At 39.5% G+C, this 25,015-nt stretch overlaps 1 protein-coding gene across 3 annotated transcripts in view; it reads right to left on the bottom strand.

The window, feature by feature from the left end:
- CSMD3 (CUB and Sushi multiple domains 3) overlaps window positions 1–25,015 on the bottom strand; it is a 1,171,353-nt gene that overhangs the window by 585,629 nt on the left and 560,709 nt on the right. For all 3 annotated transcript variants that reach the window (XM_065399724.1, XM_065399725.1, XM_065399726.1), the window contains one exon: window positions 4,200–4,303. In XM_065399724.1, coding sequence (XP_065255796.1) covers window positions 4,200–4,303 — 104 coding nt within the window. The remainder of the gene's footprint in view (window positions 1–4,199; window positions 4,304–25,015) is intronic.

The raw sequence follows: 25,015 nt of genomic DNA, 5'->3' as shown, positions 1-25,015 counted from the left end.
TGAATCACTTTGAGGCTTAGGTGGGAGATGTGTGTCCGGATGCCTAAAGGGAGGCAGCAGTGCACATGCCCAGAGGCAGAAACTTAGGTGCCTAGGAAATTTTTACCCTGAAAAACAGGTGCTCAGTTTAGATGTCTACATGGTTCAGCAAGAGTGTAGTGAATCACAGTAGAGCCAAAACAGGAACACAGCTGCCTAAGTTCTTTTGTGGATTCCACCCCAGCCTCTAAGTTGCACAGTAGCCTATTTTTTCTATAGGCCCAGACAGGAAAAGATTTACAATTTCCTAACATTCCCTAATTATCTACTGCCTTGACTTACATTGTTAATTCTTCCTGAGAGGTTTTATACCTAGTGACTGCCACAAGCTTTATTGCAAAACAATTGATACTCAGACTCTTGGGGAACAGAAACAATACCTATGTGTCAGATGTGACCAGTCACAACAAACATAGAACCTTCAAAATAATTTGAGGAAATCATGTTCTGGTCATCAGCATCCTCTGAACTGAAAATATTTGTTGCAATTTATTTGCTCAGCTCTCTACTGATCACAACTTCCCTGTTACATTTTATGTTAATCCTTACTTAATAGAATATCATGACAATTTGAGTAATGCATTGATAAGAGAAAATGATAGAGTTCATTCATATTCTTGACAGCTTCAATACTGTAATTTCATCATTCTTCAAAATATGCCTCATCATCAAATACATTCTTGTAAAATATTAACACCTTTAATGAAACCAAACCAGTACAGAATGGTTCACTACATTTGTCAAAATGTAAAATATTGCTGCACTGTATCTGAATGTGTTACAGTAATTTAAGTGCCAAAGATAATAATACCAACACTTAATTTAAGTGGTATTAGAACCTGAAGAATTAGTGCTTAATAAATGCTCTCCCCTCAGATGAGGCAGTGTGGTCCAGGGAAGTAGGAGCATGTGAGTTCTAATTCTGTCTCTACCTGTGACTGCTGTGTGCTCTTGGGAATGTCATTCAACATCTGTGTCTCACTTTCCCTGTATAAAAATGGGGATAATAATCTTAGGGTACGTCTACACTTACCTCCGGGTCCGACGGCAGGCAATCGATGTTCTGGGATCGATTTATCGCGTCTTGTCTAGACGTGATAAATCGATCCCGGATCAATCCCGGAAGTGCTCGCTGTCGACGCCGGTACTCCAGCTCGGCGAGAGGAGTACGCGGCATCGACGGGGGAGCCTGCCTGCAGCGTCTGGACCCGCGGTAAGTTCGGACTAAGGTACTTCGAATTCAGCTACGTTATTAACCTAGCTGAATTTGCGTACCTTAGTCCGAAGTGGGGGGGGGTAGTGTGGACCAGGCCTTACTTTCTAACTTTTCAATATAATGTGAATAATGATGTATATATGGTCCTTTGAAGATATATATTGCTATACAAATGTGATTGCATTTGAAATATTGAGGGCTTCTCTACATGTAACACCAACAGACCCCGATTGTTGGCGGGCAGGATTGAACCTGGGACCTCTGGAGCTTAGTGCATAAGCCTCTACTGCATGAGGTAGAAGCCAACTGACTAACTATAGAGCAGTCTCTTTCTCTCTCTGTCTCCAGATGGGACAGAACACCACACCCAGAAGATGTGCAAGTTACATACTTCCCCTAGCTGAGGAAGCACATCCCGAGCTTCAGAGACTTCCCAGTTGAAATCCTGGACGAACCCCCACTTGTAACGCCGACAGAACTTGGTCGTCGGCGGGCAGGATCGAACCGAGAACCTCTAGAGCTTAGTGCATGAGCCTCTACAGCATGAGCTAAAAGCCAACTGGCTGTTACCTTAAGGCTGTAGAGCAGACACATTTTATCTCTCTCTCTCTCTCTCTAAGTGGTCTCAGTGCCACTAGATGGAACGGAACACCACACCCAGGAGGTGTGTGGGTTACATATACACAGTTTTTGTGCTGATTTAAGTCTACAGGGTAAGTTACTGTGCATCAAGCCAGGTTGTGAGTCTACAGTGCACCATCTTGCCACACAGTAATATCCCAGATATTGACAAAAAGGTAGGAGTACAGAAAAGAGCCACAAAGAATAGTTAGGGTTTATCTTATGATGAAAAGGGTAATATTGCTAAGGGAGAGTCATGATGAAAGTCTGTAGACACTTGAAGGGTATAAATGCCAAGGAGATAGAGCAAGGTTCAAGGCTGTATAATTAGGAGTAATTAGATGAACTTAAGAAAGGGGAAAATAAGGTGAATATCAAAAAGATCCTCCTGACATTGTGCACTATGATCTAGTTAGGTTTGCTATAAACACCTATGGGATGTGATAGAAGCCTTATTGCTCAGGACATTTAAAAACACTTTAAAACAAATGACTAGATAATGTACTGTAGGGAATAAACTTGCATCGGCAGGGGGTGGACTAGATGTCCCTATAAGGTCTCTTCCATTTTTAACTGATGATTTATTTTGTTTGAACAATTATGTCTATTTTTGTCCAGGATCGAACTTTTATGTTTGATTCATTTTATACAGATATATTATACCCACTTGAGAAGCTACGGTTTTGTTTTTCCCAGCACTTTCATTATATGAACTCTTATATTCAGAGTTTAAAACTCAGTTTTGAAAAATAATCAGAATGAAAGTCGGCACATAAGGCCTCTGTTCAGAAGTGATTATTAAAAAGATATTTGTTAAAAAAAATATAAACCCTTCTCCCCATTTGCACATTATTTACGCAGCTATTTGCAAAAGACCAATCTCTTAGAAATAGAGTTGGGAAAATAACAGATTTTTTGGTTCATCTTTAATTTGGAAAATAATTTAATTTTTTTTTTCAGGTCAAATGAAATATTTTATCTCAAAATCAAAACATTTCAATTTTGATCATGTTCAAATGTTTCTGAATTTATAAAATAAATTAAAGGGAAATTTTGAACTAAAAAGTAGTTTCAAAGTGAAAAATCTAAAAGGTTTGATTTTGAAAATATCAATGTTTTTTCCCCACAACAATTTTGTGAAATGTTTCAATGTTGTGCATTTGTATTATTCACAGAAAAAAAAAGTACTGGCCAAAAAGTTTCACTTATGATCTACTCATATGATCTACTCATATGATCTTCTCTAAGCAACAAAATATTATCTTTATTTATTTTTAAAGAAAAATGAAGCAAATATGGAATACTAAATTAAATGCATACAAATGGACCTCATGAAAACAAATCACACACAATTTATAGCTACTTTTGCTCCAGATTATTACAATTGAAAAAGATTAGAGGAAAAAAACCCAATACAACACAAGTTAACAAAAGACAACTAATGTCAAGTTACACTGTTCTGCCCTTTTCAAAATATATGGAAATTAAGGTCAGAATAATTGTTTTATATTTGATGTCTTTTTAAACATTATTAATTAAATATATTTTTATGAACTTGGCTTCTTGGGACTGATCACCGCAAGAGAGCCAAACACCAGCCGGTTAAGTAAATGACAAATCTGAATCCAGGACCTAACAAACTGATTATTATAAAATAGATTTAGGCGCATAGATACTGTGGTGATGGGTGGCAATCTAAAACCCAAAGATAGACACTCAGTAAGTTACCTGCATTAGGTACCCAGGACTGACGAAATCATAATATTAGATGGTTTAGGTAACAGCAATATTTAACAGGAAATTACAGAGACGATCTAGCCTGTGTTCAGGGCTTACCTGTCATAGTCAGTGAGCTATAAAGGTTCCTATGGTTCATTTGCTGTCAAGATGGGCTTATTAAAGAAGACAATTACTTAAGCAGTACATTTCTCTGTCCATTCCCTTTCCTCTATATCACATTCTTAATCTGACCAGCCAGCCCTTGCAGAGGAACATAGTAACCCTGGGAAAACTGCATTTATAGGCTTATTTTTAGCAAAACAGAATCAGTCTGCCTGAAGAAATGGGCTACATTATTCTGTTTTAGCTCTCATGCCCATCTTCTTTTGAAACTAGAATGGTAAATATGAACTAAAATACCTTATCCTATATGTCAGTCTTGAATAATTTGATGAGCTCCATAAGATTATTTTTCTGTTGGTGTTATTCATCTCTCAGGTTACACCAGAAAATAATTTTGTCCAATCTATGCATCATTCAATACCACCAGAAAACCCTATATTAAAGTAATTCTGCAAAGCATATCAAATCAACAGAGACTTACACTTGCAGCACAGTTTTAGGATCACCGACTTCCCCTCCGTCACCAATTGTCAGTGTGTCGTAGCCAATCTCCAGATCAAATTCTTCAAAATTTATCTGAATAACCTAGTAGAAAAAAAAATGCTCTTAAAAAGTAAGAAATTTCATTATGAGTGAATACAGATAACTTTCAAACAGCAAAAATAAAACAAAACCCCAAATAAGTAATAGCTATACATATTAGTGACATTTTATTTGATACTACCTTGTTGTTATTAACTTGAAAAATTGGTTAATGCAATATTCCATTAAAATAAAATTATTTTTATGTGGTACCAGTTTTCTGGCATGTTAGAAGTACCTACATTTCAATTATGTGGTTATTGTACTTTTTATATAGTACACCTCTACCTCGATATAACGCTGTCCTCAGGAGCCAAAAAATCTTACCGTGTTATAGGTGATACCGCGTTATATTGAACTTGCTTTGATCCACCGGAGTGCGCAGCTCCGCCCCCTCCCGGAGCACTGCTTTACCGTGTTATATTCAAATTCGTGTTATATCGGGTCGCGTTATATCGAGGTAGCGGTGTACTGTATAATTGTATTACATTTCCAATGTGGTACCCTCACAGGGCAACATAATTACTTACTGAGGATGAAATTCACTCCTGGCTATATTAAATTTAAAAATTTTGCTTTGTCCAGGAAATTCTGAAGAGATGAGGACATAATTAACACACCCCTTGCCTACAACCAAGTTTTGGTGGTACAAAGAAGCCTCTGAAGACATTATTCCAGCCTATAGATTAAACTGTTACATATTTTTATGAACTTGTAAAAAACATGACTGCCAAAGGTGAAAATTTTGTTATGCTTCTGTACTCTAAACTGCAGTATGAAAGATATTTAATTATGTGCAGCATGCATGTTATATATTATGGAGAACAACTGTCAGCTCCATATTTAATGATGAGACGAGTTTTGCACTTAAAGCAGGAATTTAACCACTTTGTTACATATTAAAAATGCAGCTTGCCTTCCCCATCAATTGCTTAAGCTACATTAAAAAAAATAGAAATAATGCAGATACCGCAAACTTCCTATATAATTAAAAATAATTGAACTCTTGTGCAAAGGTTACATTTTAAGGTGGGTTTTTTTGGTGTGGGGGAGGGTTATGTATATATGGAGAGAGAGAACTGAAAATTTCTCCTTCAGCAGCAGCTGTCAAATAATGTTCTGCTCCAAATGATTCCACAAGAAAAATGCCATCTTTCAAAATGGCTGTCATCTTCCCATTGTTCTCAACAAAACTGAAGCCAGCGCTGCCCTTAGTTAGATGACTATTATGAAAAGGGCATATCTCTACCATTGCTATGAATGTGATTGAGTGTCTCCTCCTAACAGTATAGGGGCCACCAGCACTCCAAGACAGTTTGGCTTCATTTCTTTTAAGAGCATTTGGAGGTGATGACCATTTTGAATAGGGCAATTCTCCATGTGTTTTCTGAAGGAGATAATTTCATGCACCAAACCCTGCTGACAGTAACTTTAAATGAAAAACAATGGAAAAAATTACCATTGACCCTAATTATTTCTTTTCAGAAGGTACCAAATCTACTCCAGAGAGAGGGCTGTAGGGAACAGAAAACAGTGGAGTGTGTGTGCACATGCATCCATGAATTAATGTAGTAGCAGAAGAGAAAACTGATGGGGGGGGAAGTGTGGTTGGTAATGGAGGGAAGAGGAAAACTGGTGTGCGTTTCAGGGAAATATAAAGGACAATAAGAACACGGAATTTGTGAGGGAATGCAGAGGAATATAGGAAGGTGCAAGAGGCGGGCGAATTTGCGGCACAAGAGCTTTACACTGCTCTGCCAAGCAAAGCAGCTTTAAACTCAGCTTCAGTGTCCAGTATACTCTGTCTGATTTGGCTTTTCTAGAGTCGAGTAAAACAGCCAGAACATGACAGTGAATCTGACCATAAAAGCTGAAAAATTAATAAATAGATTTGAAGTTGATACTTCATATCTTCAAATCATTAGAGATATCACTTGTTAACATTTTCATTTAGTTCCTCATTTATGGATCATGTGTGCAATTTGTAAGTTAAAAAACCTTGGAAATTCCCAGACAAAAATTATGTTAAGATTGAATTAAGATCAAGAATTCATATCAGTAATTTGGGGTAAAATACCTTATACAACTATTGTAATTATCCAAAACCCAAGCATTATAAACCCAGGAAATAAATGGTTACCTATATGCATTGTAATTGTTGTTCTTTGAGATGTAAATTGGAGAGAAAATTGCTTGTGGAGTACAATAACAAGAACAGCATTTTTCATTCTTCAAGTAGTTGCAAGCATTTAGTCCACTCAGGTGACTCACACCCAGTACTCACAGGAGGAGCGGCTCAGAGTCTATTTAAACAATGACTTCAGTACTGCTTTCCCAAGGTCTGCATCTGACCTAAATGCAGTGGTAACTACATAGCGCTTGGTAAAAGTACGTACTGAAGATCAGGTAGCAGACGTGCAAATGTCCAATATTGAAACATCATTGAGGAATGCTATCAACATTGTTTGGGCCCTTGTCAAATGAGCCCGTAATCTTTATGGAGGTATGGTCTGAGCTACTTCACATGCTCTCATCCAGGAAGTTATCCACCTGTAAATCATCTTTGCAGAGATAGCCTGACCCTTCATTCAATCCATATAGGAGACAAAAAGACCAGGTGATGCCTGAAAAGGCTTAGTTCTCTCTAGGTTAAGCACCATCTCATAACCAATGTGTGAAGTCACTGTTCATCTGTATTTGAGTCCAGTTTAGGAAAGAACACCAGGAAGTAAATCATTTGATTAAGGTGAAACCACTTTCGACAAAAAAATTGGATATGACTGTAGGGCCACCTTATCTTTGAAAGATTGCATATACGGGGGTTCTGCTGTTAAGCCCTGCAGCTCACTTACTCTCCTTGCTGATGTTATAGCAATAAGGAAGACTGTCTTCTGGCACAGGAGGGACAAAAGAACAAGTTGCCAAGGGCTCGAATGGAGGCCTCATAAAGGCAGCTTAAGAGTGTTATGGTCCCACAAGGAAACGAATGTCTCTTCTTAGAAATCTCACTACCATGGAGTTCAAGAAAACTGACTTGCCTTGGATGGACGGAGGAAACACTGAGTTCACTAAGTGAACCCTTAACAAAATGGGTGAAAGACCAGAAGACTGAAGGTACAACCGGTACCCCAAGATGTCCCGAATGCAGGCCAGCATTAGCTGAATTTCCCAGGCTAGTGATCAAAATGAAAATTACAACTACTAGGGCTACTTATTTGGCCAAGTGGAAGGTTTCCCACTATTAAGTAACACTTGTTGAACTGCTTCCAAACATCATTCCTCCTCTTCACCTATCCATGTAGCATCCATGCTGTGAGGTGCTGCTTGCCCTGACCAGGGTGCTGGATCAGTATGTCAGGATAAAGAGGAAGAGATAAGGGTGGTCAAACTGATAAACTGAAGAGATCGGAGAGCCAACAGTCTCAGCCACTCTGGTACAATGAGAATCAGCTTGGCATGATCCAACTTCAGTTTGAGAATGACATGAGGGATGATTGGGATTGGAGAGAAGGAATATATAAATTCTGATCCCCAAATCAGGTGCAAGACATACATCAAGGAGCCAGGACCGAGGCATGCTCAGGAGATAAAATCAATGACACTTATTGTTTTTTGTTGCAAACAGACTGATAGCCAGAATACACCATTCTCCTAAAATGGACCTCAACATTCTGTTCTCCACAGACCATTCTCAATCTCAATCCATAGGAAGTTTTGACAATCTATGAGAATGGTGTCTCAAAGCTCAGGGAGACTGGGAGGATTCCCCTGAGCTTAACCCTGACAACCCTCCACAGAAGCATCCAAAGACAACCAGGGAGACATCCCAGGTGGAGTGAGCAAACATCCAGCCTCATCTGAAGCCGAAAATGTCAGTTGCATTGATACCAAGGTAGATAAAGTAGTCAACATTTGAGGACTGTCAGGGGCATCATACTCCCACTCAATACCAAAACAGGAGATGGCACCAAACCCAGGATCAGGACCGACCCTGTAGATGTGGATTGTACCACAGTCATCATCAGTACCGAAGACAGTAACTGTGCCAACAGACCCTTCAGTACAGATAAGGTGGCAAACCTCAGCTGCCCACTCTGAGGTGTTGCTGAAGATGATGTAGACAATTGAGACAGTTCTACAATTAATCCAGGCACTGCTGAGGACCACAAAGAAGTAGTGCCGGCAGCTCAATGCTCCTGAATAATTGGGGAGTCAGGAACAGAGAGGTAAAGCAAGTCTAACGCTGCTTGGTACACCAGTCGCACGGAAATAGATGGTGCTGATGTCGTCAGTACTGGACTCAACAGCAGTCCCAGGGATGGTTTCAGAGTCAATGGTGTAGCATCTAACTGATGTCACCTCAGTACCAGAGAGCAAGCAGATGGCTCAGCTCCATCCTGCATACCAGAAGAATCATGGTACTAGTCTGCACTCATCCTGGAAGAGGAGGATGAATCTCCCCGATCTCTGGAGCAGCTGCGGTCCCTTTTGTGAGAACTTTTTCTCAGCGGACCAAGGAAGGAAAATGATCTCCCTCCCTCTTGGGAGAGGCATCAGAGTCTGGCTGAGGAACATTTGCTCGCTCGGTTCTGAACTTGTCTGAGGGGCCAGACAATATGAAGAGGTATTGGGTGTTATTCCTTGACTTTAGCAAAGCTTTTGATACAGTCTCCCACAGTATTCTTGCCGCCAAGTTAAAGAAGTATGGGCTGGATGAATGGACTGTAAGGTGGATAGAAAGCTGGCTAGATCGTCGGGCTCAACGGGTAGTGAGCAATGGCTCCATGTCTAGTTGGCAGCCGGTTTCAAGCGGAGTGCCCCAAGGGTTGGTCCTGGGGCCAGTTTTGTTTAATATCTTTATTAATGATCTGGAGGATGGTGTGGACTGCACTCTCAGCAAGTTTGCAGATGACACTAAACTGGGAGGCGTGGTAGATACGCTGGAGGGTAGGGATCAGATACAGAGGGACCTAGACAAATTAGAGGATTGGGCCAAAAAAAACCTGATGAGGTTCAACAAGGACAAGTGCAGAGTCCTGCACTTAGGACGGAAGAATCCTATGCACTGCTACAGACTAGGGACCGAATGGCTAGGTAGCAGTTCTGCAGAAAAGGACCTAGGGGTCACAGTGGACGAGAAGCTGGATATGAGTCAACAGTGTGCTCTTGTTGCCAAGAAGGCTAATGGCATTTTGGGCTGTATAAGTAGGGGCATTGCCAGCAGATCGAGAGATGTGATCATTCCCCTTTATTCGACATTGGTGAGGCCTCATCTGGAGTACTGTGTCCAGTTTTGGGCCCCACACTACAAGAAGGATGTGGAAATATTGGAAAGAGTCCAGCGGAGGGCAACAAAAATGATTAGTGGTCTGGAGCACATGACTTATGAGGAGAGGCTGAGGGAACTGGGATTGTTTAGTCTCCAGAAGAGAAGAATGAGGGGGGATTTGATAGCTGCTTTCGACTACCTGAATGTGGGTTCCAAAGAGGATGGAGCTCGGCTGTTCTCAGTGGTGGCAGATGACAGAACAAGGAGCAATGGTCTCAAGTTGCAGTGGGGGAGGTCTAGGTTGGATATTAGGAAACACTATTTCACTAGGAGGGTGGTGAAGCACTGGAATGCGTTACCTAGGGAGGTGGTGGAATCTCCTTCCTTGGAGGTTTTTAAGGCCCGGCTTGACAAAGCCCTGGCTGGGATGATTTAGTTGGGAATTGGTCCTGCTTTGAGCAGGGGGTTGGACTAGATGACCTCCTGAGGTCCCTTCCAACCCTGATATTCTATGATTCTATGGGTGCCGAAGCAGGCCTCATGGCTGCTCCATAAGGTACTGTTGAGGAGCAAGTCCCTAGCCACCTGCGTTCTTTCCTTGAATTATTTACTTATGGAGCACCTTTAAAAAATCAGTTAAATCTAACTTGGGACCACAAATACTAAAATGCCATAATCATATGGTTCTTGCCTGGTGCCACTACAGGATAGATTTTGTATGATTGTAATATCGGCCCAGGGATTCTCCATTAAAAGGAACCCAGTTAAGTTGGCATCTTAGTTATTTTATATTGCCAGACTGTTGCAAAGCTGGAGCCCAGTTTCAACTCCATTTGGCTCAAAACAACTAGAGCACACGGCTTTTACAGGTGGGGATGGGGTAGAAGGAAGTATTTTTTTTTCTCTTCACAATGTTTCCAAAATAGCTTTTCTATACTTGGCATGTAAATTAAAAACCCATCAATGAACCCCCTGGGCATATATCATCCTCGCATCGAGGGATAGTTGAATAAGGAAGAAGAAGAGATAACTCATATATCATGTGGCATTATAATTCAATGATTAGGCTACTGACCTAGGATTTGGGAGACCCAGGTTCTATTCTCTGCTCCACTCCAGCCTTCCTGTATAATCCAGAACTAGTCAATTAGCCTCTCTGTGCATCAGTTTCCTATCTGTATAAAGGGATAATAGCATTTCCCTACCTCGCAGGGGTATTGTGAGGATAAATACATTAAAAACATTGTGACATGCTTTGAGATCTATAAGAGCTAGGTATTATTAAGATTTTATTCACAATTGTTTTGGAAGGTCTGGACAACTCGCCTGGGACTTTGCCACTGGGTAATAGAGCTATTCCAAATGTGTGCTAATAAAACCAATATACTACATAATCATTTACACACACACACACACACACACACACATATATATTACTATATATACCCACACATATATGTAAATAAATCTACCTCTCCTGTGTACTGGGTGCTTAAATAGTCAATCACTGAAGATAATTGGTGTCAAAGTACTGCATTATTGTCAAACTAAGAGCGTATTAAAAGGGAAACCATATATATTATTTTAATTGCCTGAAAAAATTGGGGACCATTAGCATTTAATAGGCAGTCTTAATCACTGCAATTCCTACTATCATAATTTCCTCTCTCTCAAAAATACTGGATGAAGTGAAAATTAGAAAAATGCTGTTAATTTCTCCACAACTGCCGGTAGCCAAACAAAAATGCAGCAGTGATTTTATATTACATTTTATTTTATGAATGGAAAACTATAAAGACAGTTCTTAGAGTCAGCAAACACTACCCAATACTGCCCTTGCCCCTAGAGGGGGAAAAATAAAGTGCTACCATCAGCTGTTTCAACTATATTACAGTGAAAATGAAATATAGTATTATCAAAATCAAGTTTATCAAAATGTGCTCACAGGGAACCAACTAACCATCTAATGAATTATCCATGTCAATTTGGATTTAATGTAGAGCACCTGAGTAGATTTACAGCATCTAATGAATGTGATTTTTCTTTGCTGACTGAACCTGGAGGTGTTTTAACTTTAGTGAAGTTGAACACATGGGTCAAGGGTAACATATGGCCATAGTATTGTTTAAATAACTGATGGAACTGTAAATTTCAGAGAGAGAGAGAGAGAGAGAAAGCAAAACAAGTAGCATTAACTGACTAAAGTCATTAAGACTGTAAAATCTGAGGTTAGTTCAGGCGTTTGGCTGAACAGTATATTTTGCAAGATTTCTGAGAACAAATGTCAAAGGCAAAAAAAAAAAAAGACTCCATGGAAGCTGTGCTAGTCTTCTATATTTTACCCATTGTGTAGCCAGATCAGCTGTAGGCCTGAGACCTGATCAGCCCCCACTCCCATACGTCCCAGTAACACAGCATACATAGATCAGGTTGTGGAAGAGGAAACCAGGTAAACATTGGTCAAATACTTAGGATCTGATTCTCATTTAAACTAAGTGTAAGTTATAATTAACCCAATTTAGCTCCCCTTTCCACTGACAGAGCAGAACAAAGTCCCACCAATGTAAATGAGACCTGCCCCATAGTTTTGATCAACCAACACCTAGATTCATATTTAAATGTTTATTTGTAATTCAAAGTGCTGGCTGCTGAGAGAGACGCAATGGGCCACCTTTTGCCCTATACCAAAAAACACACATGTGCTTGAATTTCAGCATGAGTAGAATAATTGACATCAGTGGAACTACTCGCATGTTTAAAATGAAGCATGTGCATAATATTTGCAGGATTGGGTCCTTAGTTATAGTCTCCAACCTGTAGCTACCCAGAAGATCACTCCAAATGGGACTAACATTTCAATTATATCACTCATGTTTATGCAGAAAAATCAGGGTCACAACTATTTTATTTTAAATCATTTTATATATATAATGCCTGTAACAAAGTAGCTTGTAATATTCAGTGAATATTAAAAACAAAGAGCTCCAAGCTTATTCATAGACAATCCTGCCCTTTGTTAGGAGTGCTAGTGACTATGTAGGATTCAGGCCTGTATTTTCGCATGCAATAGAATTTTAGGTCTTGTTTGCCCGTTTGATTCTTGATACACTTATATTCTTAACTAATATGCGTGAACAAAGGGATCCTTACTAATATGTGTAAACAAAGGACAAAGACACTGTGTATGTTGCTTCTGCCTAGCCAGGTGGGTTTGTTAATATAATGAGAACAGATAAGAACAGTTAAAGTGTTACTGGGCATGGTGGGAGTGTAATATACGAGCGCACACTTTAAGACTGCCTCAACTCCTATCTCAAGGCAAGGTCAAGCAATCAGTTGGGAGGGGCAAGGAGGGATGAGGGGGAGGGAAGGTATAAAACACTAAAAGGCCAAAGAAATGCCTGTCACTGACCATACACAACCTCACTCCTTACCCCTCCCATGGGATACAAAAGAGGTGGGACGAAGACCCCAGACCCACAACTTCCCAAAACAGATCATGACCATACATTTTAAGGGGTAAGACTGAGGGCATGCATTTCAGGTATAATTATGCCTGCTAAGGATGGGGGGTGGGGGTGGGACACTGAGAAACAAGGCTCTGTGGCATCAGAGTTATGGATATGCTTGCTGGAAACTAACCCCAACAAACATTGCATTGCCCACACCTCGGACTTCTGGCCTTCTGCTTTCTGTCTGCGTGACAAGAACCAGGGGAGAGGGTGAAGAGAAAGCCCACTAACACCCTTCTCTGAAAAATCTCCTAAAGCTTGCTTGAACAAAAAGATCCTGTGGTGAGAGACCTAGCAAATCAAACTTAGGCTCTGAGAGTCCGCCATGGAATTCAAAGTGGGGACCTTCAGTTGAGAATACATTATTGCCAACTTTAGAGATCTACATTATCAGAATCAACAGTCAAGACTATCTAGAAAGCTCCAGTAACTTTTGTGGTGGATCTTGAGTCAGAGCCAAAAAGTGCGGCTACAAGCAGCATGGCATACCAGATTTATTACTGCAGTACCTAACCTCAAGCATAATGGTTATGTAACCACTCTTATGTAGTAAATATGTTAAATCTGGGAAAGTTTACTGGCAAATTTTGCTTTGTAAATTCACTAATTGTATTGGAATGCATATGTGTATGGCGTCAGAAATGAAAAAGTCTACTCCATTTTAAAGGTAGTGATGCATTAATTATTAATCCCTACATTTTCAAAAAAGCTTTCAACCATTGAGCTGTTACTAAAATTTTAGATATTTTTAATATTTGTGCAGTCTTGATGACATACAATCACTCAGTAGTTAGTAGAGCCTGAAAACCATCCTAGCACAGTCTAGTTACATTTTCAGTTTTATTTAATACAGGGAATTTCCCCTACTTACTATTAATTGGATTGCCAGATCTGCTAAGTTATGTGGTCAGAGGTGGGTCTGAAGAAAAAAAAGCGTACGTCATTTGTTAAAGATTTTTTTTTAATTTTATTGAAATTTAGGCAAGATTACATAATCCTCCCTGGAGGCTAACTAATGCCTCTTTTGCATCTAAAATAAAGGCAGCAATCTCCTTGGCAACTGTCTCCCAGCCAGCCAGACACAGAAAGAGATGCTATGACTCAACACCTGATAATTACATATCAAGGAGTAGCAAAGGAACTAAGCATCTAGGGCCATATCTTGCTACTCATTGTTTACTCAAGCAAAATCCCACTGACTTGAACAGGAGTCTTGTCTGAGTAAAGGCTGTAGACTTTGGTCTTTAATAATTTTGGGGAAAGATTTTCCAGAGGCATAAATGGACGTTAGGGATCCAATTCCCATTGATTTTCAATGAGAGAGAAGCATCTAACACCACTTTGTTCCTTTTGAAATTTTACCCTGTATTCATACCATGTCAGAAAATAGTATATTGTCCCCCAAAAAGTAATACAGAACAAAACTTTATTGAAAACCTAATGGTTAAATTTATACTGAGAACTGCACTGCAGATCTTCACAAAGAGCATGTTTTCAGGTGATTATTTCTGAGATAGCATTATCCCCAGCCAATAGTTTGATGTGGCTGCATGCTACATTGAATCTAATGCTCTGCATGCCCGATAGATTTGTGCTGACATCTCCGAAAGATAACAAGAGTTTACAGAGAAAAGTAATGTTCCCGGTGAAACTTTCAAACTCTCAAATTCTACACAACTACAATATGCAATTACAGCCATTTTTACCAGTGTACAATTCAATAATTTCGGCTTCTCAGCTCCTTCTGACATAGAGGCACTAGGGAGATAAAAAGTTTAATGTATATTCATACCTGAATCTGCTAATGTAAAGCTTGCAGTGCAAACATTAACTCTAAAAACTGCACGTGGACACTGAGGAATATTTTAATTCCCTAATATTTGACATTTTACCAATATAATCCCAAGCCTTCATGAATCATGCGTTGAACAAGGGAACTCTCCATTCATTTGCCTCAGACAAGTATTTTGAGACTGCAGAAGGAAAGTAAATAGTCAAACCTTTCACAATATGAATAAGAGGGAAAACAACAGAATTAATATGTTCTATCAAATAGTGCAACATTTTTTTATACATGCTTTTTGTGGTATGTTGCAGGCATTTCAGTTTGACTCACAATATCCAAAAGCAGGTGTATGACATGCCATTCATTTTATTGGATACATACAACAGACCAAAAATTGGAACAGCACTCTCCACCCATCTGCCATTTTTGTCTGTGGGGAGAGAAGTAGAGGGAGAAAACCTATCCTGGTGCTAAGAGTAGGACTTGATTTAGGAGTTCTCAAGAGTCTCATGAAATTCGAATTTGATGACTTTTATAGGAAACAGTGTGTGTGTGTGTGTGTGTGTGTGTGTGTGTGTGTGTGTGTGTGTGTGTGTGTGTGTGTTATCTGCGTATTTAGATTATCTATAGAATAAATATCAATGGATGTTGCAAATACTCAGGAACTCTGAAAATAAGGACCCTTTATTGAGGTTGTCTAAGTATGAACTGAGGTGCCTAATTTGAGACACCTACATAATTTTGGCCTAAGTGACATGGCAGAAAAGCCACAATAAGAGTCAATGCCTAAATTGGGACTACAATTCAGGAGGTCTGAGATCCCCACACACCTCTCTGATTTACTTCTTTATGTTCAACTTTCTCACAGGCTGCTCCCATAGTCAGCCATTCTCTTAAAAAAAAGTCATAGTGGAATGAGTATTTGCTTTTGAGATATGGAATACAAAAATCACTCTTCAGTTCTGACATATCCCAAGGATGAATGTCACTTAAAATTCTGATAATGGTAGGACTGCACATTCAAATAATCACAAAGTAAGAAGAATAAGTGATTATTCATTTTTTCATGTTATGGTTTGTTTAGCAATAATCTCTATTACTTCGTATTGTACTCACAATAAGAGCTTTTGAGATTGATTAATTGGGGAATCGAAGCCGAGATATTTAATCAGTCTCAGTAGCTATCTACTGATTTATATTCTATAAAACATCAGAGATTATCCTGTAAGTAAGGCTTTCTCCAAACAAAAAAATTAATGAATTACACAATTTAATCCAAAAGGCAAGACAGTACCCATATGGTGAAATAAATATAATAAATGCAAATAAATGAATAAACAAACAAAAATGTATTGTCTCTCACTTAAGTCAATATGTTTGTTTACCCTATTTTCTCCCAATAAATCAAAAGAAGTCTATTAACTTTTATCTTACAAAACCAAACGTTGTTTGGATTTGTTATGTTTATTTTCATGGATTTATTTATGTTAGATTTGCATGGTGTGTTTGTGTTATTATGGAGTCTCTCAATACCCTTGTAACACCTGCCTCTTATGTGCCTGTTATAAAGCAGAAGTTATATATATGATTTTCTTTAATGCTATTTCAGTTGTATGCAGTGAGTTACCCAGGAATTTAAATTTTGCATCTACTCAGAAAACTGCAGTCTATAAAAGGCAAGACCCTCCCACATGCCCTCTGTTGCACTAGGGGTAGGGAGTATTTGTACATAATGTGCATACATACAGGCATACACAAAGGCACACGCGTACATGCACAAACACACATCCACTGGGCCGTGTAATGATTAAAAGGGAGTGGGAAACCATGGCTCAGTCTATTCCCTGCTGACTCCTCATCCACTCAATCCCTGGAGGCAATAGCTGTTACACCGTCCCCAGCACCTATAGCTAAATTCTTGGTAGCCCTAATTCAGCAGCCACATACCCCTGCAGTGTTGCATAAGGGCTAGTCAGGATATTGCCCTCACCTCATTATAATTCTGCCACCCTTACTCGCACTGAATGACGTGTGAGTTGTACCACTTTCAATCAATGAGGCTACTTTTGGAGTAAGTTACTGCTCAATATGAGTAAAGGTGACTTGGGCTCCTAGGTACTACTGCAATGCATGTAACAATAAATAACATTTATTTCTAGTGTGATTTGTGGACAAAATATGGTAGGCATTATACAGCCATAGAACAAGACACTGTCCCTTCTCCTGGCAGCAATTGGAGAAGGCAGCTGATAAGACCTCGCTGTTGAAGGTGATGTTGGGATATGTTGTCTGCACCTCACAGGGTCTGGTTTCAGGGAAGAGAATGATGCAGAGCACTCTCATTCCTGCTACCTACTGCTGGTTCTAGATCTTATTCCTTTCTGTCAAGGATTTGCAAGTGAGACTAAATCTGAAAATATTGACCAGCAAAGGAGGGGATGAATCAGCCCAAATACACAAGTAGCAGCAATAACTCAGCTTCAGGGGAACAAGGTGACTTGTGTCACAAGTTTTAGCTGTTAAACTTTAGAAACAGGACCACCTAGAGCAGTGGCCCTGTATCCCTTTCAGGAGGCTGATTTGTATTGCGTACCCCAAATTTCACCTCACTTAAAAACTACTTGTGTACAAAATCAGACATAAAAATACAAAAGTATTGCAGCACACTATTACTGAAACTTTGCTTACTTTCTCATTTTTTACCATATAATTACAAAATAAATTGACTAGATTATAAATATTGTACTTACATTTCAGTGTATAGTATATAGAGCAGTATACACAAGTCATTGTCTGCATGACATTTTAGTTTGTACTGACTTTGCTAGTGCTTTTTATGTAGCCCATTGTAAAACTAGGCAAATATCTAGATGGGTTGATGTACCCCCTGGAAGACCTCTGCCTGCCCACAGGGCTATGCACACCCCTGGTTGAGAACCACTGACCTAAAGAAAACTGGCTGAAGTCTGAAACCCACCCTTCTGTTGTCAATCAAGTGGATTTTCTGGTTGTCTGGTTCACTGGAGAAAGAGAGGCAAGATAAGAAAAGGAAAATGTGTCCTGCTTATATTTATATTCCTCATATCTTCTCAGCATGGCTAATTGCTTTGCGCTGAAGATGACTATTTCCCAGTTAAGAGATGACGAATATTTATGTCAGATTATGGAGCCTAATGAAGTCCTGTAGTTTGATTGATGGGCTTTACCTCAGCAGTAATTTTCCAAAGAAACACAGCTCCCACTATCAAAATAACTGTGTTAATAATATATTTGATTACTATAAAAACAATAGTTTCAGTGAAAGATATATTGACACCATCATTCATTAGAAAACCAGTGGGTAGTTTTGCTTTAGGTTTTGCATAATCTTGTTGATCAGAATGTTTTGTCATTGTTGTAAAAACCTGGGATGGTTTGGATCAGGCTCTCATTTTATCTAAACCCCAAGGTCAAATAGATTGGAAGCAATGGTTCAGTTTAGAGTTGTCTCCAGCATTTATTGTACACTCAATCCTGGTCCAACTGAATTTGAAGAGTGTTTTGCCAACATCTTCACTATGGTCAGAACCTAGGCCTTGATTTAGGAAAAAACTTAATTACCTGAAGTACTACAATGAGTTTTCAGAACATGCTTAAGTGTTTCATGAATAAGGATGTTACATCATGTACAAGAATTTAACTTAAGTGCCTAGAAAATCAGAAAAAACAATATTGCTATCCGCAAAGCCTGAGTTAGGCACCTGGGCTCCCTATACAATGCATGGGGAAAGATAGGAGCCCAAGGATCTGATCCAAGAAAAACCCAGCACACTAGGCTGGGAGCTACCTAAGCTAGCCAATGGGAGATGCTGATAAGAGGGACAGGTGCCCAACCAGGAGTGCAGGAAGGTTCCTCTCTCTGTTTGTGATCCACATCAGGAACCCCTCTGCTGGAGTCAGGTGGTTTAGATGCCTAAATTGTTTCTTCTGAGAATGAATTAGGCACTTGCCTGACTCCACACAAATCAGCTGGCAGTGCCCACCTTGTAACTTTTAGCCCAGTGGTTGAATACTCATGGGATGTGGGAGACCCGGTTCAATCCCCCCTTCTGCCTGAGGGGGAGAAAGCATTTGAACAGGGGTCTGCCCCCCCCATCAGAAGAGTGCCCTAACCACTGAGTTATGGCATATTCTGATGTGGAGGCTCCTTCAATTTCTCTTATTAAAGCTGTTCCACTTTGGATAAAAACTTAAGAGTCATTCGGCAACAATGAGTGAGAATGGCTCTGTAGCCTGGTGGTTAAGTCACCCACCTGGGAGATAAGGGATGTAGGGTCCAATCCCCCTCTCCAATGATTAATTATTTATATACAGTGGAACAGCTTTAATTTGAGTGACTGAGGGAGCCCCACATCAGAATATTCCATAGCTCAGAGTGCGCTCTTGACAGACTGGAGACCCCTGTCCAAATCCTTTCTTCCGAGGAATTGAACCCAGGCCTCCTACATATCAGGTGCACGCTCTAACCACTGCGCTGAAAGTTAAAGCACCAGATTCTCCTCCAGCCAGATTCTGAATGGGACCTGATCTGGCACGCAGCCACTGAGTATGGCTACTAGATTGGGCCCTGCAACCAAGATAGGCAGCAAATACCTATCTTCTCTTGATTCATGGATCGCTTTGATATAAGATAGACATCCAAAAGCCTAGAGTGAGGCACAATGGTGTATGCCCAGACACAGAAACATAGGCATTTAAGGAAATTTTACAATGAATAATTAGGTGCCAAATGAGTTTAGGCACCTACAGGATTATGAGATAGCCAAGCAGGAGTTTTGTGAATTGCAATGAAGCCTAACTCTATAAGTCTGGGGTTAGGCACCTATGCCCCCTCAGCTTTTAGACAGAGGTGCCACCCAGGCTACCTTCCCATTCCATGTCATGAATTCCACGCGAAGGGACATCCACAATGTTGCAGATAGAGCTGCTATAACCCCCAAGAGCAGGAGGAGATAGTAAAGCCACTGACCTCTTATTTTCATTGTGGAATTTCTCCTATTTCTAAGAGCTTTAGTCAGAGATTTTCAAAGGAGCCTACCTATGTTCGATACCCAACATAGATTTTCAAGGGGATTTGGGCACCTAACACTCTTAGGCCTCTTTGAAAATTCCACTTTTAGTGCACTCAAGTTCATTCATTGTGCATTTGTTGGTGCATTTGGCCCATGCTTACATTTACACTATAGCTGCTGACTCAAATTAACTATGAGATTCAGAATACCCTGAGAGTATTGCTTCATCTTTGTTTATCATTCATTTACTTTGATCCATAACCTTCAAATGAACCTAATTTGGGCTCAAATATATTCTCTCTATTGTAGCATGAAAACTCATTCTTGTGGCATGTTTTACTGCATCTACATTACTAAATGATGATATACTTAATGAAAATATTCTAAAGATAGAAAGATTAGCTCCATGTACAGAATATTCTTAACATTTTATCCCTTCTTTTAATTTTAGTCATTTGTCTCTTACTTTGTCTTTATTCATTATTTTTCTGTCAAATAACTGAGAAGTATACTTACATTTGAAAGCCTTAGTTCATTTAATTACCCAGGTTAATACGAAGAGAATGCAATTAAAATGTAAATAATAAGTGCTGGAGCAAAGAATCATACATATGAAAGAGGATCTTTGGAAGGACAGGGTGCTGCAGAATACAAACCAGAAAAAAAGATCTGTAAGCATGTGTTGAAAAATCCCTGAAGCCTTCAACCCATTTAGCAGCAGTGATTAAAAAAATAACAAAGGCAAACAAGGGTAATAAATTGTATTACTAGAGGTTACGTTATAGGGAAAGATCAAGGTAGTTGATAAAAGAGGAGATTTCATGGCAACCTAATTAAAACTTTGGACATTATGAAGGAGATTGATAAACTTTGTTCACAAATAGCTTTACACTGGTAAATAGAAAACAAACAAAAAGATATGCGCTGAGACTAAGGAACACATGGCAGAGCTGGTGCTTCAAAAGACTAACAGAACAAAACAGAAATCTAAGAGTATTTCTGACAAAAAACAAGAAAACATTGTCTGAAAAATAATTGTATGAGGAAATGGAATGTGAATGTAGCAGCAAGAGCACCCTTATTTATCACTCTTCCCCTTTACTCTCTTCTCCTAGTTTTAACCTTTCTCCTTCTTCTCTTTCTACCCTACCAGTACAGACTCACCCCCCCCCCCACACACACACACTCCTTACCCCCAATTCATCTCATTCACCCTTGGATTCCATTTTCCCACCACTGAACCCTGCCAACCCAATCCACCTCATGGCTCAGAAATACCCCAGAAGTCCTCAGCTCCCTCCAATCCAGCTTCCCACCTGGTCAGAAACACCTCACCCACCTACCCACTCCAATATTTTCTCACGGTTTCTTTGTACATCCCCATCTGTCTGTATCCATCTGTTGTCTCTTGTTTTACACTTAGATTGGCAGCTCCTTGGGGCAGCGACTCTTTGTTCTGTTTGCACAGTACCTACCACAGTGGGGTCCTGGGCCCTGCCTAGAGCCCCTAGATGCTAAGATAATATAAATAATAAACCTTTAACCTGGGCTTAAAAACTGCAGTGTGGATACAACTCACACTGAGGTTGTTGTGATTAGGTTACATAAGAGTGCCATGATGTAGATACAAAAATACACCTAGCATTGTAATGTAGACAGAGACCTAAAATAGAGATTTCAGTGTTTTTTATGTAGAATTAAAGGTTTAAAATTTAGTTGCTAACCCCTTGCGGTTGTGACGATTAACCTTTCTAATGTGTACAGACACTGCCATTGTCCTGACTCAGCAAATAGCCTGAAAAAAGGAATAGTGAGGGGATAACAAAGCCTAGTTATGGCTAATTCACTGGTGATCACTTTAGTAGAAAAGTTCTAATTTCTTACATTTATTTTGGTCCTTAGCTGTGAGTCCAGAAGAGAGGGGAAAAGAGAATATCTTTTTACAAGATAAAAGGTTCCCTGAGAGGAGAAGAATGGAAATACCTGAGTAGGGACAGGAGATATTGAAAGTAGCATGAAAGATCTCAGGGGGTTTTGTGATTTGTTTTTTAAATGAGAAAACTAGAAAGCCACATTTAAATAAATCTATTCAAAGATGCAACTAATTTCCTGAGCACTGTCTCACTAATTTCCTTTAGGATTTGAGGGAATATCATCTAGAACGTCTCAAAAATTTTCCCAACAATTTCTAAAGAATCTGAGGGAGGGGAATTCTACAGAATCTGGTAAAATCTCTCACTGATTTTCAATGGTTTTACTCATTGCTAAAATATTCAGTTTATTGCTTCCCTAATAGATGTCTGATGTTCAGCAGAAGGGCCCTGTTGCTGTGTGCTCTATCACAATGACTATTGGAAGCTTAATGATTTTATTCCATTGACCTGTAGATATGAAAAAGTACCTGAATATTTTAATTTACAATTCTGGAAACAAGATTGCCATATGCAGTATGTGTCTTTGTAAACTGCCTGTTAGAAAAGTGTCAATTTGGGACTAATGCTTAGAGATTTCACGGTTGAACTATTTCTTAGGAGATGACACATCAGTTTCAGCAGTAAATAATTGTGTTGTCCTGTTGATGACCATTCCCATTGCTTGACATTTGAGATTTAAGTTTTGTGTGCATTTGTCTTGATGTTAGATTATTGGGTTCCCGCCCCCCCCCCCCCCATCCCCTATTTCCGCCCATCGGCAATTCATGGTAGTTCTTTTATCACTATTTGAACATAATAACTCCTCACAATGCTTGTTAAAGTCTATTTTTTCTTGTTTTTACTTTCCAGTTATATTATTTTTACCTTTATAAAAGTTGAGACAGCAACAGTAGGAGGCAAAAATGAAAGCTGTTTTTCCCCTCCTGTCTCAGCTAATGGGCTGCATTAAACACAATTTCAGAGTTCCAACCATAGTATGCTATTTATAAATGTAGTATTCTTTAATGTTAGGCATATATAATATTTTTAGTGATAATTAATATTCCAACTACTCTTGTGAAAAGTAGAAACAAGAATATGTCCATCCCCATTAGTAAAATCGTCGAAGCTAATATTTTACATAACTCCATTTTCAAGTCTTTAACCTACTTAAGGCAGATAATAAGAAAATTAGAGAGCTCATAATACACAGCATGGAGAACTCATAATATGGTGATGACAATTTGTCAATGGCATAATATGTTTCCATGTAAAACTCCTGGTTTGGGAACAGACATAAGCCAAAACAAAGACTGAGAGTCCCAACTCTGTTTGAATTTCACTGAATGTTTAAATATATGACCTCTTTAAATTCCAAACACCACTATGTGGTATTCAGTTGGATCCATCTGGAAGTAGTCTTTTTTTTTTTTTTTTTTCAGTTCTTATGTGGAAGTTGCTGATATTTGTTAGAAAGGCTATCTCATGTGATTGGCCTCTTCCATGAGATTTTTGTCAATTTGGATTAAAAATCAAAATACAGCTCACAAGATTTTGACGCTGTTTATATTAACTCTAGACCCGATTTAACTCAGATCTGAATCATAGTCTATATCTATTCTAGCCTGAACACAACCTCCTCGGCTCATCCCCCTGGAGAACAGAAGCAAGATTCTCTCCCTATTCACTTTAGTAATGTGATATTTACACTTAGCAACATTGTGAATGTAGCCTGTTGTTTGAACAAAGAAATCATTAGGTGCCCAGAAAATCACTGGTATTCACAAAGGCACCTTAGAATGGGATTCATAAAAACCATCCCTCTGGGGGGCTCCTTGCCTAAAATAGCCAATGAGAGATGCCAAGCTGTGGGGCATGTGAAAGCGATGGCCCTCTCAGGGAGTTCAGTGCCTAAGTCTGGGCTGCAGGTAATTACTTTCCTCTCCTTGGGATTCTCAGCTGCAAACTCTCTCTCTCTCTCTCTCTCTCTCGTTCAGTGTTGAAGCTGTTGCACTGTGGATAAATAATGAAAGAATCATTGGAGGAAAAGGGGAAAGAGATGAGTGAGAGCACATGCATGAAAATGACTCTGTACCTTGCTGGTTAGAGTTCCCATATGGGAGGTGGTTGACTCAGGATCTAATCGCTCTACGCCCAATGATTTAAAAAAAATATTTATCCACAGTTCAACAGCTTCAACAAGAGAGACTGAGGTAGCCCCACATCAGTATATGCTATAGCCCAGTGGCTAGGGAACTCACTTGAGAGGTAGCAGGTCCCACTTCAAATCCCTTCTCCACCAGAGTGGGAGAAGGGTCTTGAACTGGGAGTTTTCCAAAACCCTAGTGATTACTCTAACCTCTGGCTAAAAGTTATGTGTTAGGTCCCCCCCATCCCTGCCCTGTTCTTTTTGTGCATGTTCATTTATAAGGGACGAAGTAAAGGTAGGCGAAGTCTGAGCACATTTACTGGATTGGGCTCCACAAGCGAGTTAGGCAAAGGAACACCTAACTTCTCAGTTCATACATTACTCTGGGCCTTAGGCATCTGGATACCCATCATGGGGCTCCAGTGCACATATGCAGATGCAGAAACATGGTAATTATGTTTTTTTTTTACTGCCAAAAAAAAAAAAAAGGTGCCAAGCAAGTTTAGGTGCCTTTTGGGTTTGGGGGCAGCTGAGAGGGGGTTTCCTGAATCCAAGTGTGGCTGATTCTGGGATGTAGATAAATAAAATGGGAGTTAGGTACCCAAATCCTTTTGCAAATCCAGGACAAAAACATGTTTAGATTTTAGGGAGAGGATAATGGACACATGATATCTCACATACTAGACATGTTAAAACATATATTTAACATACAAACTAGTTGAAAAATAATCATTTTGTATACTGTTAAAGTATACATACAGATATTTATTAACTCACATGTTTAAAGTCTCAATCTTAACAGTTTTCCATGACAGTTTTCCTTTGAGTCAAAGAAATCAAGTTTTATTCCAAATTGTTCAATCACCTATACACCTCTACCTCGATATAACGCTGTCCTCGGGAGCCAAAAAATCTTACTGTGTTATAGGTGAAACCGCGTTATATCAAACTTGCTTTGATCCGCCGGAGTGTGCAGCCCTCCCCCCCTCCCCCGGAGCACTGCTTTATCGTGTTATATCAGAATTCGTGTTATAT

This window comes from Emys orbicularis, chromosome 2 (genome assembly GCF_028017835.1).
Source record: "Emys orbicularis isolate rEmyOrb1 chromosome 2, rEmyOrb1.hap1, whole genome shotgun sequence".
Classification (NCBI taxonomy): Eukaryota; Metazoa; Chordata; order Testudines; family Emydidae; genus Emys; species Emys orbicularis.
This window is presented reverse-complemented; position numbering and strand designations above follow the sequence as displayed.